Source organism: Callospermophilus lateralis, chromosome 3, assembly GCF_048772815.1.
Source record: "Callospermophilus lateralis isolate mCalLat2 chromosome 3, mCalLat2.hap1, whole genome shotgun sequence".
NCBI lineage: Eukaryota > Metazoa > Chordata > Mammalia > Rodentia > Sciuridae > Callospermophilus > Callospermophilus lateralis.
Genome location: NC_135307.1, coordinates 23523421 through 23538254, shown reverse-complemented (window position 1 = coordinate 23538254; position 14834 = coordinate 23523421). Strand labels below are relative to the sequence as shown.

General features: G+C 38.8%; 1 protein-coding gene across 1 annotated transcript in view; it reads left to right on the top strand.

The window, feature by feature from the left end:
- The first annotated feature begins 1552 nt into the window (after positions 1-1552).
- The window catches only part of Tshr (thyroid stimulating hormone receptor), a 136192-nt gene continuing 122910 nt past the window's right edge, over positions 1553-14834 (top strand). Inside the window, exon 1 of the mRNA XM_076848047.2 lies at positions 1553-1722. Coding sequence (XP_076704162.1) covers positions 1553-1722 — 170 coding nt within the window. The remainder of the gene's footprint in view (positions 1723-14834) is intronic.

Below are 14834 nucleotides of genomic sequence, written 5' to 3'. Positions count from 1 at the left end.
ACTAGGAATACTCAGTTATGCATACAAAACCCCTAAAGCAATAGCAAAGTAATGGCTAAATCAGCCAAGAAGACACAATGGAATCATAAAGATTTCTGGATTAATCCAGCACGATGCTTTTCGTAAAAAAAAAAAAAAAAAAAAAAAAAAAAAGATAGAAAGAAATGAAATGAAATGAAAGTAGGAAAATATAAAATGAACAGCAAGATTATGTACTTCAAGCCTAATATTAGGGGCTGGGGATGTGGCTCAAGTGGTAGCGCGCTCGCCTGGCATGCGTGCGGCCCGGGTTCGATCCTCAGCACCACATACAAACAAAGATGTTGTGTCCGCCGAAAACTAAAAAATAAATATTAAAATTCTTTAAAAAAAAAAAAAAAAAGCCTAATATTAGTAATGATATCAGATGTAAATGATCTATACAAGATCTATACAACATAAATAAAAGCAATTTCTTATAAAAGGAATCATGCAGTATGTAAGGAGTTGATATTCCTTTTGCACCAACAGAAATTAGCTAAGCAATTGAAGACTTTTAAGAAGGAAATTGGCACAATCTGGTTAATATTCCTAATTAGTCTTTTTTGGCTAATGTGTGAAGAACGATGAGTAGATAGATAATGGTGTACCACATACGTATTCCTTTTGCCCCCTTGGCGGGGTTGGGGTATGAATTAATAACATTTCTAGGATGACCAGAATTTCCAGATTTCCAGCCAGCCTCAAATATGTATCCCGAGGCTGGAGTGCGATCCTTTTGGAGTACCAGGAAGGGTTTCTGTCTTTCCCGGTTCTCCCCAGCAGATGGCCCCAGAGCCCGGTTCCTAACTCGCCTGGAGGAGTAGCGAGGCTGCGGGGAAGAGATGTTCGCCTCCTGGAGGATGCTGGCGGCGACTCCTGCGGGAGAGGGCCACTGGCGCTGAGCGATCGGGGTGGGCGCTGGAGTCCGGCGGCCTCGAAGATCAAAGGTCCGCCAGGGCGGTCGCGCGCCCGCTTGGGCTGCACCCGGGGCTAGCCTGGGCGGTGTGCCAGCCCCAGACTCTCAGCAGCGAAGTTGAAGTTCAGCAGCACGGTCCAATCCAAGCTGGCTTTCCCGGGCTAAAGTGCGTGCGGGTGGGTCCTGGGTACGGAGAAAGGTTGCGTTTTGCATTTTACAGAAAAAGTAGGGAGAATGGTTTCTAAAGGAGGCTTTGGAGAGAAATAATCGGAAGGAACGCGTTGGGGTGGGTTAGAAAACAGAGGGAACAGCCCGCACCGGTGCCTGGGAACAGACGGAGCGGGCTGCGTGGCTCAAGCCAAAAAAAAAAAAAAAAAAAGTGAAACAAGTAGGCTTGTTTGGGTAGAGAGTTGCCTAGGGAAGCTGAGCACTTGAGAGCCTCTCCTCCCTCTCCAGCCTCCCCTGCGGTGGTGAGGTCACAGCCTCTTGGAGTCCTCCCTCCTCCCACCCCTCGGCTCCCTGATCTCCCTCTGCCTAGGGGAATCCGAGGCGCAAAGGACTAAGAATAAGACGATAGCTCAGGATGAAGACATAGCCTTGGGGACCGGTGGAAAAATGAGGCTGGAGTCCCTGCTGCAGCTGGTATTGCTGCTCTCCCTGCCCAGGAGTCTGGGGGGCAGGGGGTGTCCATCTCCACCCTGCGAGTGTCACCAGGAGGACGACTTCAAAGTCACCTGCAAGGATATTCACCGCATCCCCAGCCTACCGCCCAGTACGCAGACTCTGTGAGTACCCGGGAGAGGAAAGGGTAGGATGCAGAGGCCAAAGACGCCTGGAAAGGTGGACACTTGGAAGTGCACGAAACAGCTTGAAAACTGGCCAAAGTAGATTGGTATATTTTGTGTGTGTGTGTGTGTGTGTGTGTGTGTGTGTGCGCGCGCGCGCGCGCGCTCTCTCGCATGTATCTGTCCCTAAGTAAAAATGTCATCAAGTCACACTTGGAAAGTTATCATTCCTGACACCCTCGTGTTTTAACAAAAGAAAAGGTAACAAAACTCTGGTACGAAATGACTCATTGAGGTGTTCTTTCTAAAATGCTACCTTTATGCACTTCACCTACTCCTATCCCTGACTGAATCTTGGTTTCACTTCCAATATTACCAAGATTAAAAGCAATTCAAGAACAAACTTTGTAAATTTTATCCTGGGTTACAAAAATTGCAAAAAAAATAATTCTCTTTTTAGTTTTTCTAGATAAGAAATTGTCTTAGTTCTGCTGATTTATCAAATAGTTGTCAAAAAATTAATCAGGAACCCATTTAAAAATGTATCCTTCACCCAATATATATAATTCCTTAATGGTGAACTGCCCAACAAGGAGTGCATCTAGAACTCCTCTTTTTGATAGACATGGTAGAAGTATAAAACAGTGAAATTTCATGAACCATGTTTTTTTTTTTTAATCTGAAGTTTAAGTTAGAAATTTGGTGGCAACTAAAATCACTCATACACACACATGCACACACACTCAGGTACACACACACAATGTTTCTTAACAGAAATTTAAATTAATGATTATTGAAAGGATAACTGTAGTCAACACTAAGGTAAAAGGGCTTTTTAATTGATTTTTAAAAAAAAGAACAGAAAGAAAGAATGATCAAACAACCTGGACTGGTTATATAGTTAAAGTAAGAAAATACAGACTACTTAAAAAAAAAAAAAAAGTAGATGGCTGAAAAACAGTTGTACAGTTCTCAAGAATTCAGCTCATAGGAACACTCAACATTGATCGTGAATGTCGTAGCCTAGGTACATATTTCTGTGCTTGAAGAGATCCTAGTTTCTTATATCACCTGGATATAATTAGTGCAATAACCTCTAAGCACTTCTTCATTCTCCATGATGCCATTACAGAATAAATTCTCATCTTCTTGATGAAACTGCTACATTGGTTCTGTACAGCTTCTAGAATAAAATTATTCTGTTCACATTGTAAGATCTGGCCCAGTATGTCAAACCTCTCTGCTTCTAATTTATCTGACTTCCCACTCCTACTGAGCACAACTTCTAACATATCCCCCCAAAGTTCTCTGCTTACACCAGTGCCCTTGCTCCCCCTCCCACATTCTATCCTCCACCTGAAGTGCCTTCCCCCTTTCTTTGTCTGGCTTGTGTCTATCTAGTTTTGGAGTCAGTTCCTTTAAGAAGCTTCTCCTGACCATGATGCCTAGGCTGGGTGAACGACCCTCCTTCTCTATATTCTGTGCATGAATATGACCCTAGCCCTTATATATTGTGTGTTTTCCTATGACTTTTTCTTTGGGGGAATAAACCCAGGGGCACTTGACCACTGAGCCACACCCCAGCTTTTTTTATTTTTTTTATTTTGAGATAGGATCTCACTGAGTTGCTGGGGGCCTCACTAAGAGTTGCTGAGGCTGGCTTTGAACTTGCAATCATCCTGCCTCAGCCTCCAGAGTTGCAGGGATTACAGGTGTGTGCCACTGTGCTTGGCTCCTGTGGCTCATCTTTATTTGCATACCTACCAGTGTAGAAATGAACTCCTCTAACACAGTGACCCTGTCACTCTGAATTCCTCAAACCCAGCAGAGGAACTGAAACTGTTTAGAAGCTCAAATAAAGCTCACATGAATGAGTGAATAAATTAATATGGTGGCCATAGGTTGTCCACTGGTGGTGGGAAGACCAGAGCACAAAGTTATCAGTGGCAGAATTTCAAGAGTCCTTGGAGAGAGATGTGGCTCTTAGAATGCAAAGGAACTTAGAATCATGTTGAGCGAAACTACACCACCTGTTGAGAGAAGGACTGTCAGAGAACAAGCCATGGGATAGGAGTTGGGAAACCTTCCTCTCTTCATTCTTTCCTCAAGAAACAGGGTGAGATCCTTTATTTGGAAGATTTCAACTTTTGTTCAGAGTAAAAGAAAAGGTTCAATTAGGTGCTTTCTGATGTCATGATGCTATTGAGTATACTCTGAGGGAAACCACTGAATCACAAAGCGTGATTGGATAAAGACAGCAAGGAGCATGTGACCTTGAGAATAACGGGGACAAGGTACTGTGTTCTGAACAATGAAAACTTTCTGAGACGGGAAAGAGAAAACTGATGAAAAATGTGGGTTAGATGCTATGGTGTTCTCATTTAAACAACAACTATAACCATCTGTGACAGCAGCAAAGTGATTTTTTTTAATCTTTTGGGGGCAGTAGAACTCTTCCGTCAAAGGAAAGACTATGGGAGAAGTCGAATACGTAAAGCTAATGGTTGTGCTGTGCTTATTTATGTGGGGCCCTGTTCTCAGCACTTTGCATCAATTTACCCATTGAGTCCTCACAAAATCCAAGTAAGTAGGTGATTTTATTATCCTCGTTTATAAAATGGGGTCATTGAGGGGCACACACACACACACACACACACACACACACACACACGTGTCACTCAGCTTGTGGAGACGGGATTTGAAATATCATATTGAACTACAAAGGCTGCCATCAGATGTACGTGGGTCTTACCCTGCCAGCTTTCCCCCAGGATGGTCATGAGGTTTTAGAGAAAAAAGTTTGAAAACCAGTGATGTCCAATAAAACACACATAACATTGAGGGATGTTGGCCAGAGAAGTATGCAAGAACTCAGAAATTAGGAGGTTGGGGGAAAGGAAAGAAGGGAGAGGAAATGAGAGAGAGGGTTGAAGAGAGGGAGGAAGGAAGGGAGGGAAAGAAAACTCACCTTTTAAGTTCTAGAAGGCATTCCCTGAGGCACCAAACCATATCTTTGCCATTAATAAATAACTTGTTCAAGGTAGCAATCCCTTTTCTGAAACTACTTAAATTAAAAGATCCATTGCTGAGGGATGTTTTCTGACCAGAGCTATGTTATTGTTCAGATGTACCTCTTTTTGAAGTTTTTGAAGATCCTGCACTGATTTAAATGGAAGGACTTGTGTTCTTGCAGTTACTTGCCTTATTTCTGTATCCTTTATCCAGATGCTATAGAATCACTGCTTAGCCATTTTACAAATTACCATGGTGCTGAGAACAATTTTTCCTAAGCCTTAACTTCCACCCATATTTCATGGTGTTGAAAGGTACTACACAGGCCTCAGCTTTCTGTGCTACCCATACCCATGGCCCATGATGTCTGGGAGACAGTTACACTGTTTGTGTCTCTTACTGAAGAGGTAGTTCTGAGTCTTTTGCTCACCTGTATCCTCCAGTGTCATGCGACAGTGACTTTAATAGGGCCGGGGTGCTGGGGTGCCAGGGTGGGGGCGGGGTGAGGAGAGGGAGAGTAGTACCCCCACTCCCCAGTGGAACATTCAACAATCTCTAATATGCAGAAAGTCTGAAAAAAATTGACTCTCCCCAATTGGGAATTAGTGATTTAAGGTAATTTAAATGAAGCAAAAGAATAAAATTATAAATTTAAATTTGGGGGCTGGGGTATAATGTAGGTCAGTAATAGAGGCTCTGAATTTGAGTCCCAGTACTGAAAAAAAAATAATTTTGGAATATAATTATAGATTATAATGACATGAAAATGAAGCTTGGCAAGACTGATCCATCAATCTCTCATATTCAGAAAGTTGACTTTTTTTTTTTTTGTACCTCTATGTATAAAAGGACCATCCTCCTCTGAATGAGACATTGATAGTCATTCTGGATTTGTGTGGATTGTTCCTCCAGAAAGTGCCAACTTGCCTTGCCTTGTCCCTTTAACCTACCCACTTGCAGTTTCATCGTGGCAGTAATTGCCATCTCTCCTTCCTCCAACCCCCACCATTGTTCAGGGTCTTAGGATTCAATGCAGTAAATGGTTTTTCCACCACACATGTGTTTCTCTTCAGAAATGTTTCTGAAGGAGTGGCTTCTGTATTGTGATTTTTCAGGTTATTTTTAGTCATTTGCATGCTGCATCTGCACATTATCCCAGTGTTTTCTAAACTAGATAATCATTCATCATCTTTGGGATTTTTGCCCTTTGTACCATCTGTGCTACTATTTCCTCAGTATATTTTAAGTAGACAACTTTTTTAACTGAAAGAAATTTATTTAGGAAAGCATACATTGCTGCTATAAATGCAAAATTATCATGACTTATTTAAGTGAAAGGTAAACAGAAAACTGAGTATAACAAAAACAAAAATGTAATGAAATTCTAGGCATAGGTTATTGTCTGTGAATGCTGTGAATACAAGGCTCCCTTCTCTTTGCAAAGAGAAAGAATAGGAAGTATTGAGAAGCATTAAACAGATCCAACCCTACTCTGTGTCCTTGATAGTATCAGAAGGACTGAAAGACAGCAGGAAAAGGAATCACTTTTTCACTTGTGATTCAATATTATTTCACGCTATGTAAGCTAATTTCATATATCTTCAAATCATCCCTGTTTCCCATTTTTCAAAATGGTTTTAGTAACAGTCAGTGGTCATAACATGAATAACAATCGGTTTCTAACCTAAAAAAGAGGTTCTCTATGCCCAGACAACACAGCCCAATAAAATAGAAAGATAGAATCGATCTTGCACCATGTAATGACATATCAGTTCATGACAAACCACATATACAATAATGTATATGTAGTATAGCCTAGCTGTGGAATGGGCTATACAAACCACCATCCAGGTTTTTATAAGCATATTCTATGATATATCACCACCATTAAGTGATGCATAACTCTATATAAAAATAAAATTTTAAAAAATATGTGTAACCCCAGGCACAGTGGTACACACCTATAATCCCAGCAGCTTGGGAGTCTGAGGCAAGAGGATTGCAAGTTCAGATCCAGCCTCAGCAACTTGACAAGGCCCTAAAACAACTTAAGGAGACACTGTTTTTAAATAAGATAGTAAAAAGAGATAGGGATGTGGCTCAGTGGTTAAGCACCCCTGGGTTTAATCGCCAGTACCAAATATATACATATTATTTATATATTACATTTTAATGTATATATAGCATATATTTCAGTTAAGATTTTCTATAGTAAGTAACAGATAACCCATTCTGCCCAGTTAAGAAGGAAAGAAATATTTAAAAGAATGGTATAATTTACATGTTATATGATTTTATTGTCTGTTGACATCTTTATCCCAAATGAATAAATCAACTCCTTCAGCTTTCAGGTCCTTTTCAGAATTTCTTATAGCTCCTGAAACTCTTCTTTCCCATTCTTTTAGAACCAGGCTTTCAAAATAGGCCAGGGTCCATAGCCTGCAAGGAGTTAGAGCCACAGCTAATGATCTGGTTAGGACAGTTTTTTAACCACAGCCACTGAACATCTGAGGTCCTATAACTGTTGGCTCTATATTGCCACCAATATTTTCTCAACTGTCCCTGACTCTCTTTGTTTGTTTTCAGTACTGGGGATTAAATCCAGAGGCTCTCTACTACTGAGTTACACCCTCAGCTCTTTTATTGTATTTTGAGACAGGGTCTTGTTAATTTGCTGAGACTGGCTTTGAACTTGCCTTACCCTGTCTTCACCTCTCTAGGAGGTATACACTACCACACCAAGCCTGTCCCTGCCTATTTGAGTCAGAGAGTGTTATCCTATATGGAGGATCTTATTGGTTGGCAAAGGTACCTGCCTTGTCCTAGCTGCTAGAGGGAGGAGGTCTGGGAGAGGCATGCAATGTGGAATTCCCACCAAAGAGGGGCCATATGCCCTCAACATCACTTATCACTTCCTTCATTCTGCTTTGGGTGTATCCAAGACACTGTGTTGAGTGCTGGATTGGATGAAGGACACTACCAACATTCTCCTCTAGGATCTTCTAGTATAGTGCAGAAGCTAACGATTAGTCAGATAGCCACATAAACATGTAATTACGGTTGTGCAAGTGTGCTGAGTGTTCTTGGCAGGGGTGGGGGACTAACTTACGTAAACCGAAGTTCAGGGAAGGCTTTAAGCCTGAAGAACTGGTAGGAGTTGAGTATGAAGAATTGCAGGGGCAAGGGCATAGAGTGGAAAAGAGGGGTTTCAAGAACCAATGAGCAATAAAATTGGTTACTATTTCCTTTACAACACAGCACAGGGAGGGGGTGGGTAAATGTCTTTATAAACTAATATTTAATTAAAGTAATGAATGCAAAACCTGGGTTTTTCTTGAGTTTTCCATATATAGTAGTATACCAAAACTCCTAGGGGATGCCTGACAGTCTATGTATACTGTTATATGTTTTCCCTATGCATACATTCTTGATATAAAGTTAATTTATGAATAAGGTAAATTAAGAGATTAGCAACAATAAATAATAATAAAACGGAACAATAGTAACAATGCACTGTGATAAAAGGTATGTGGATATGGCCTCTGTCTCAAAAGAATCAAGATAAATAGTAATGTCTTTGAACCACAGTTGATTCCAGGTACCTGTAACCATAGAAAGTAAAAATGTGGATAAAGAGGGACCATTGTATATTGTTGTATTTGTAAGTCTAATTAATTACAACCATGACTTTAAGGGGTATTATTTAATAATACTTTCATGAGTTATTTAATATATTATTGAATTAAATAATTTAAATGAATAAAAAGTTTGTTTTGTACTTGAATGTTTGACAAAAGTTTCCCAATACTTAGGAAATTCTAGAGAATCTACTAAATTAGACCTTACAAGTGCCAAGAATCCCACATTTTTAGATACCCCAATACTATTTGTAGGGACAGGAGAGGAGAAAGTATCTTCTCTGGAGTGAGACCATTTGGGTCGAATGCCTTGCTTTCTGTCCTTGGTATGCTAAATTATCTAAATTCTCTGGGCCTTGGAATCTTCGTTCATAACATAAGAATAATAATATTACCTGCCTTATCAGATTGCTAGGAGATGTAGATGAATTACTCCTGTTAAATGATAGTTTTCAGAGCAAGGTAAAATTATAACTTTCATACTGCCACAAGTTGAACACATGTTAACTATTTTAATTGACTCGTTGCTGAGTATATATTAGTTTCCTAAGGCTGTCATAACACAGCACCACAAACCAGGTGCCCTTAAACAGTAGAAATTTGACTCTGCTGTAGTTCTGGAAGCTGAAAGTCAAGAATCACAGTGTCAGTAGGGCCAAGCTTCCACTGAAAGCTCAAGGGAAGAATCCTCCATGACTCTTCCTAGCTTCCCAGGGCGGCCAGCAATATTTGCTGCTCCGTGGCTTGTGCTGTATTACTCCAATCACTAGCTTTAGAGCCCACTCCAATCTAGTATGGCCTCAACTTAATTAATTACATCTACAAAACACTATTTCCGAATGCAGTCACATTCTGCGGTTCCAGCTAGATGTGAATATGGCGGGATGGGGGTGGGGGACACTATCTGACCCATTATAATGAGGAAACAGGGAAGATATTACCATCTGTTTAAAGGAGAATCCACAAAAACGACATATTTATAGATCAGGAATATCATCACTTTCTAATATACATCACAATTTGTTTATTTTTATGCTTTCTTACTTATGTTTTTTCCTTTTAAGCAAAAAACAAGCTTTTTATTTTGTTTTGGTGTGCATTTTTTTCATTCAGCTGCATCCCAAGTGCCCAGAAAGAGCTTGGTATGATAGGCAGTCAATAAATATTTGTTTAACAGAGGAGTGAATGTACACAGGAATGAATGAATGGTTCTGGAGGCTCTTTAATGTCATTTTATTGGGTCTTTGCTGGCCTTTTATGATTCTTTTTCAAAGCCTTTGTGTTTTAGTGCTATGTTCTGCCTGTATTTCATATTTTTCCTGGTTATCTGGGCCACCAGTTCTTCAGATACTGAAATAAAAGCTGATGGGATTACACATCTCTCCCCACTTGTCTGGTCCTATGTTGACACTGCTAAAGCCATGTGATAGACACTATTTTGAACAGTCACCTCCACAAAATATTAACTTCACCAGGACTTCTAAACTTTTCAAATGTAATAGTCCTAACTAAGTAATAGGAAAGAAATTTTCAATGTATCAGGGATCTCCTGAAGTAAGCAAAAAAAATTCCTTCAGAATTTCTAGTTTTATTGTTTAAATTTAATTTCCAAAACATTATGGTCATTTTAATTCTTATTTATCACATAGGTATTAGATAGCTTATACATGTCTTCTTGGAGTATTTCCTTGTACTTTCATGGTAATGTAATAACTCATTTGAATATCCCAGAAACTTGACTTCAATGTCCAGAAGAGCAGGCATTGTAGGGCTTTTGAAGTAATTTGGGGTGCAGTATTATATGCACATAAGAGTCCAACCTCAAGGATCAGACCAACTCCACTGAAGCTATGCCCATTTAGTCATTATCTCAGAGACCTGGATCCACAATGCCTGGATATTTTCATCTGTGTGAACAAACCCTGGCGAAGTTGGAGTCTGAGTCTATTTTCTTAGATGACCTCTGATAAAGCGGCAAGCATAGAAAACTAATTAACAATGCTCAAAATATATTGTTCATTAATTAATCCCATCAGAACATACTGGCACACTTAACCAAAAGAGTTATTTTGTTCTGTCCAGATCTGAGACATTGTTACCTTGAATTAATATCTTTGATTATTATAATGTTTTCTAGTTGTACAGTTAAGTTAGTTAGCCTTCAGATTAAAGTTTATTAGCTAAAGGTTCAGAGGTTTCTAGAAATCCATGGTTGTGCTTCTGGGAATCTGTGATTATTGAAAACCTGGACTTACACTTCCTAGATTTCCAAAAGAATCTTGGGCCTCCTTAGAATTAAAGAAATTCTGCTTTGGAATAATTTGGCATTTTTATGTAACCATAAGCATGTGTTTGGTATTCACTATGGCTCAATCTATTTTATTATAAAGAACACAAAATACTTTAAAAAAACAAACAAAAACTGCCTTGCCTTTGAATATGATGGCTTTCCTTCTAAATATATTATTTTTTAAGAGAGAGTGGAGAGAGAGAGAGAGAGAGAGAGAGAGAGAGAGAGAGAATTTTTTAATATTTATTTTTTAGTTTTTCGGCAGGCACAATATCTTTGTTTGTATGTGGTGCTGAGTATCAAACCTGGGCCGCACGCATGCCAGGCGAGCACGCTACCGCTTGAGCCACATCCCCAGCCCCTCTAAATATATTATTATGATGATTATTTTATTTGTGCCTCACACATAGCCTGTACTTTGAGGATTCTTTATACACAAAAGTTCACTAAATGTGGTCATTCTTCAAGTCAATACTTTAAAAACATACTTTACAATGTCTGATGTGTCATATCTGACATTAAGTCCCTTCACAGAGTTTCTATTTTTTAATAAAACTAATCAATATACTTAATTACTCTTTGCCTTTCATGACTGCTATTAAAAAATAGTGGAAAAAATTTTAAGAATGGGCAAAATGGTCCCAATTTGTTCAAAATTATAGATTAGATTTTAAAGTGTCCCATTTAGATGTCAGATTCTACTTATTTCACTTCAGTTCTGAATGAATTAGTAAGAACATTTAGGACAACATTCAATGCAAAATATTCTTGTTTTTAAAGTTACAAAGCAAGCACTTGTAATTTTTTAGACATCCGGTATATTGTTCCCTTACATGTGGTGACATCCATATATGCCCTGGATTTTTCTGGCATAGTTCTATTGAAAACATTTTGCCATTCAGAAAATGCCAGAAATTCAAATATTTCATCATCATCTTAAAATAAACTTGCCACATCATTTATGCACCTGGAAAGAGCTCCCTTGTGTCCAAGTTTTTCTCTCAGGAAACATGATCTCTCTGTTTTCATTATACATTGAGGGTTTGGCTTTTATTTTGCAGACATTGGCTTGATTTTATCCTTGCCCAAGTGTTATAATTACTCAACTCCAGAGAGGGAAATGAAATTGCCTCTTTTCAGGTGCTATCACATCATATTTTGTTATTTTAATCTTTTTGGGAGCTGAGAAGTTAGAAGTCTAACTTTGGGGAAAGACTCATGTAGGATCTGAGGACAGGTAGACCTAGGGCCTGTCCTGTGACAAGATCTTCAGCAGGCTTGATGACTGCAGTATTTCCACCTTAAGGTCCTTTTCAATTATTTCTGGGTTCATGGACATGGTCCAAAGATTCAACATAACCAGAAATTCTACCTCTAGATTGATAGTATTTCATTGTAGTTTTTCTTCCTTTCTACTTAATTTTTTCAATAAATATTTCATACATTAGTACTTTTCTAGGCATTGGAGACATGCTAAATTACTTCATTGACTTTATATTATAGTAGGGGAAAATAGCCAGCATTTTTTTTAAAAAAAAAAAGTAGAACACAAAGATCAACAGATGGCAAAATAAATAAATAAATAAACAAATAACTGATATCTGGTGGAAGAAAATTGTGCATAAATACAAAAGTACTAAGGCAAAAGAGACATGGAAGAAATAGGCATAGTGTATTAAGAAGCAAGAAGGAAAGAAATGTGGCTAGAGTAGAAAAAGTAGTAGGAAATAAGGTCAGAGTAGTTATAAAGGGACAGGTCCATCTATCTATCTATCTCTCTATCTATCTATCTATCTATCTATCTATCTATGGATACATACATATATCACTATATATAATGATCTAATATATACATAATAGTGTATATATTACAACACACACACACTTTCCTGAATAAAAAGCTCTTGAGGATTTTGAGTCCCTCCTCCAGATACGCAAAGATCTGACTTACTAAGGATCCCCTTGGCTACTATGTTTGTTAATCAAGTAAGAGCCATGAGGGCCTGAACCAGCTTACTAGCAGGAGAGGTGATGAGAAATGTTTGAATCCTGGATTCATTTTGAAGATAAATCCATCAGCATTTCCTAAGACTGTGGAGTCTGAGGAAAAGACAAGAGTTAGTAATATCTTAGCTTGGATTCTTCTGAAAGGAGAGCCTGCTCAGAAATCCTCCATGGGAAATTTGATTCTAGGGAGCAGAACTGTGGGATGGACATATGAAGCAGGGCAGGAGGGAGAGTTTGTCGCTACTAGAAACAAATGGTTGCTGGATCCCATAAGACCACCTGAGAATTCAGATAAGTATCTCAAGATTCTGGTTCTAGGAGGGAGGAAAGGAAAACCATATCCCCCAGTTCCTGTCCCTATAGGTCAGGATGTCAATTCTATCAACTTTTCAGGTTCCTTGTGCATGGTTGAAAAAAATAATTCCTGAGTACTAACAGAAAAGCCCCAATGTGACAGGTGAGAGGCATATGGTGCTTGGCTGAGGTACAGTGCTATCAAGTTGTGGCTTGTGAACCCAGTTGGAACTCACACCACCGTGTGGTGGCTAGGCTAGGAGATAGGTCGGGCTGAGAGGATCTACAGTGAGGTACAGAGGTGTTCAAAGTAGTTCAGCCTTTACACGATTTCTCATTTGCCCAAGTTTCCTACATATCTGGCTCCCACACTAAAATGTAGGGCCCCTGTTTTTGTAAGAATGATGTTGTCCTTATTTCTTTCCTGTGTGAGAGGACAATGCAAATCCAGTTTGTTACAGAGCTCCTTTTAAGACACAATCATTCCAAAGGTATAATATGAAAGTTGTCATGATATTTATCTATTATAAATGATTGATCCAAGTTGCTTTTGTTACATTTTAACAATTTTAGTTATGACTTGAATTACATTTCTTTTTTGTACTGCATTTAAAAACCTATCACTAAGGCTGGGGCTGGGGCTGGGGCTCAGTGGTAGAGGCACTGGGTTCTATCCTCAGCACCACATAAAAATAAATAAATAAAGACATTGTGTCCATCTATAACTAAAAAAATATTTTTTAAAAAAACCTATCACTATTATGTTGTTTTCTTTTGTTCAGTTAATTATATTGTGTCAACTCTAGAGCCATACCATGTGTTTTCATGTATAATGTCTCATTAAATCCTCAAAGTGGCTCTAGAAGGTACATGTCTGACTCTAATTTATAAGGGGAACTGAAACCCAAAAATATCAGCTTCCTTTCTCTTATGTTATTTATCACTAAAAAGTGAAAGAATCAGAATTCAAACTCAAATCTCCTGACTCTAAATCCTAGTCTTTCTATATTATGTCATAGCTATCTTCCTAAATATGGCATCTCCTCTTCTCCCTCTTTCTTTTTCTCTCCCTTCCTTCTTTCTCAATTGTAAAATTCACATGACACAAAGTTGATCACTTTAAAAAATTTTTTATTGGCACATAATAATTATACAGACCCCTGGTCTGGTCACTTTTAATTGTAATCACAGAGTGGGATTTTGTACATTCACAATATTGTATAACCTTCACCTCCATCTAGTTTCAAAAAGAAACTATTGAAAAATGTTTGATATTTTCATCATCTCAAAAGGAGACCCTGTACTGATTAAATAAGTATTCCCCATTCCCTGCTTTGTCCCTGGCAACCACTAATCTACTTTCTGTCTCTATGTTCTTTTACCTATTGAAGACATTTTATATAAACAGAATCAAACAATAGGTGCCCCTTGGGTCTTGCTTCTTCCACTGAGCATAACATTTTCAAGTGTCATAACATTGTAGAGACAGAGTAGGAGCAATCAGACAAGTGGCCTGATGGAAAAACATGTGAACAGGGCCAGGCTAATGCTCCCACAACTTTTCATGCAGTTTCATTATTAACATACTGGTGTGGAGAGCAGTCCCTCTCTGTCTCAATGCCTTGCATCTTGGAAATGAAAATTGGGGCACAGAAAACATCCATGCTTATTTTCAGAGGCTTGGAGTACAAAACTGCTTGCGTATGTCAAAAAGTTTTGAATGCCTATCTTGTAAAGGAGAGTATTTGGGGCCATTTGGCTGAGAAACACCATGCATTTATCCCTCTATGTTTCATGGCAATCTTAGGCAACACATCTAGAAAGAGATGACCCAGTAGGAATGCATGCACCATCATTTGTAACTCTTATGA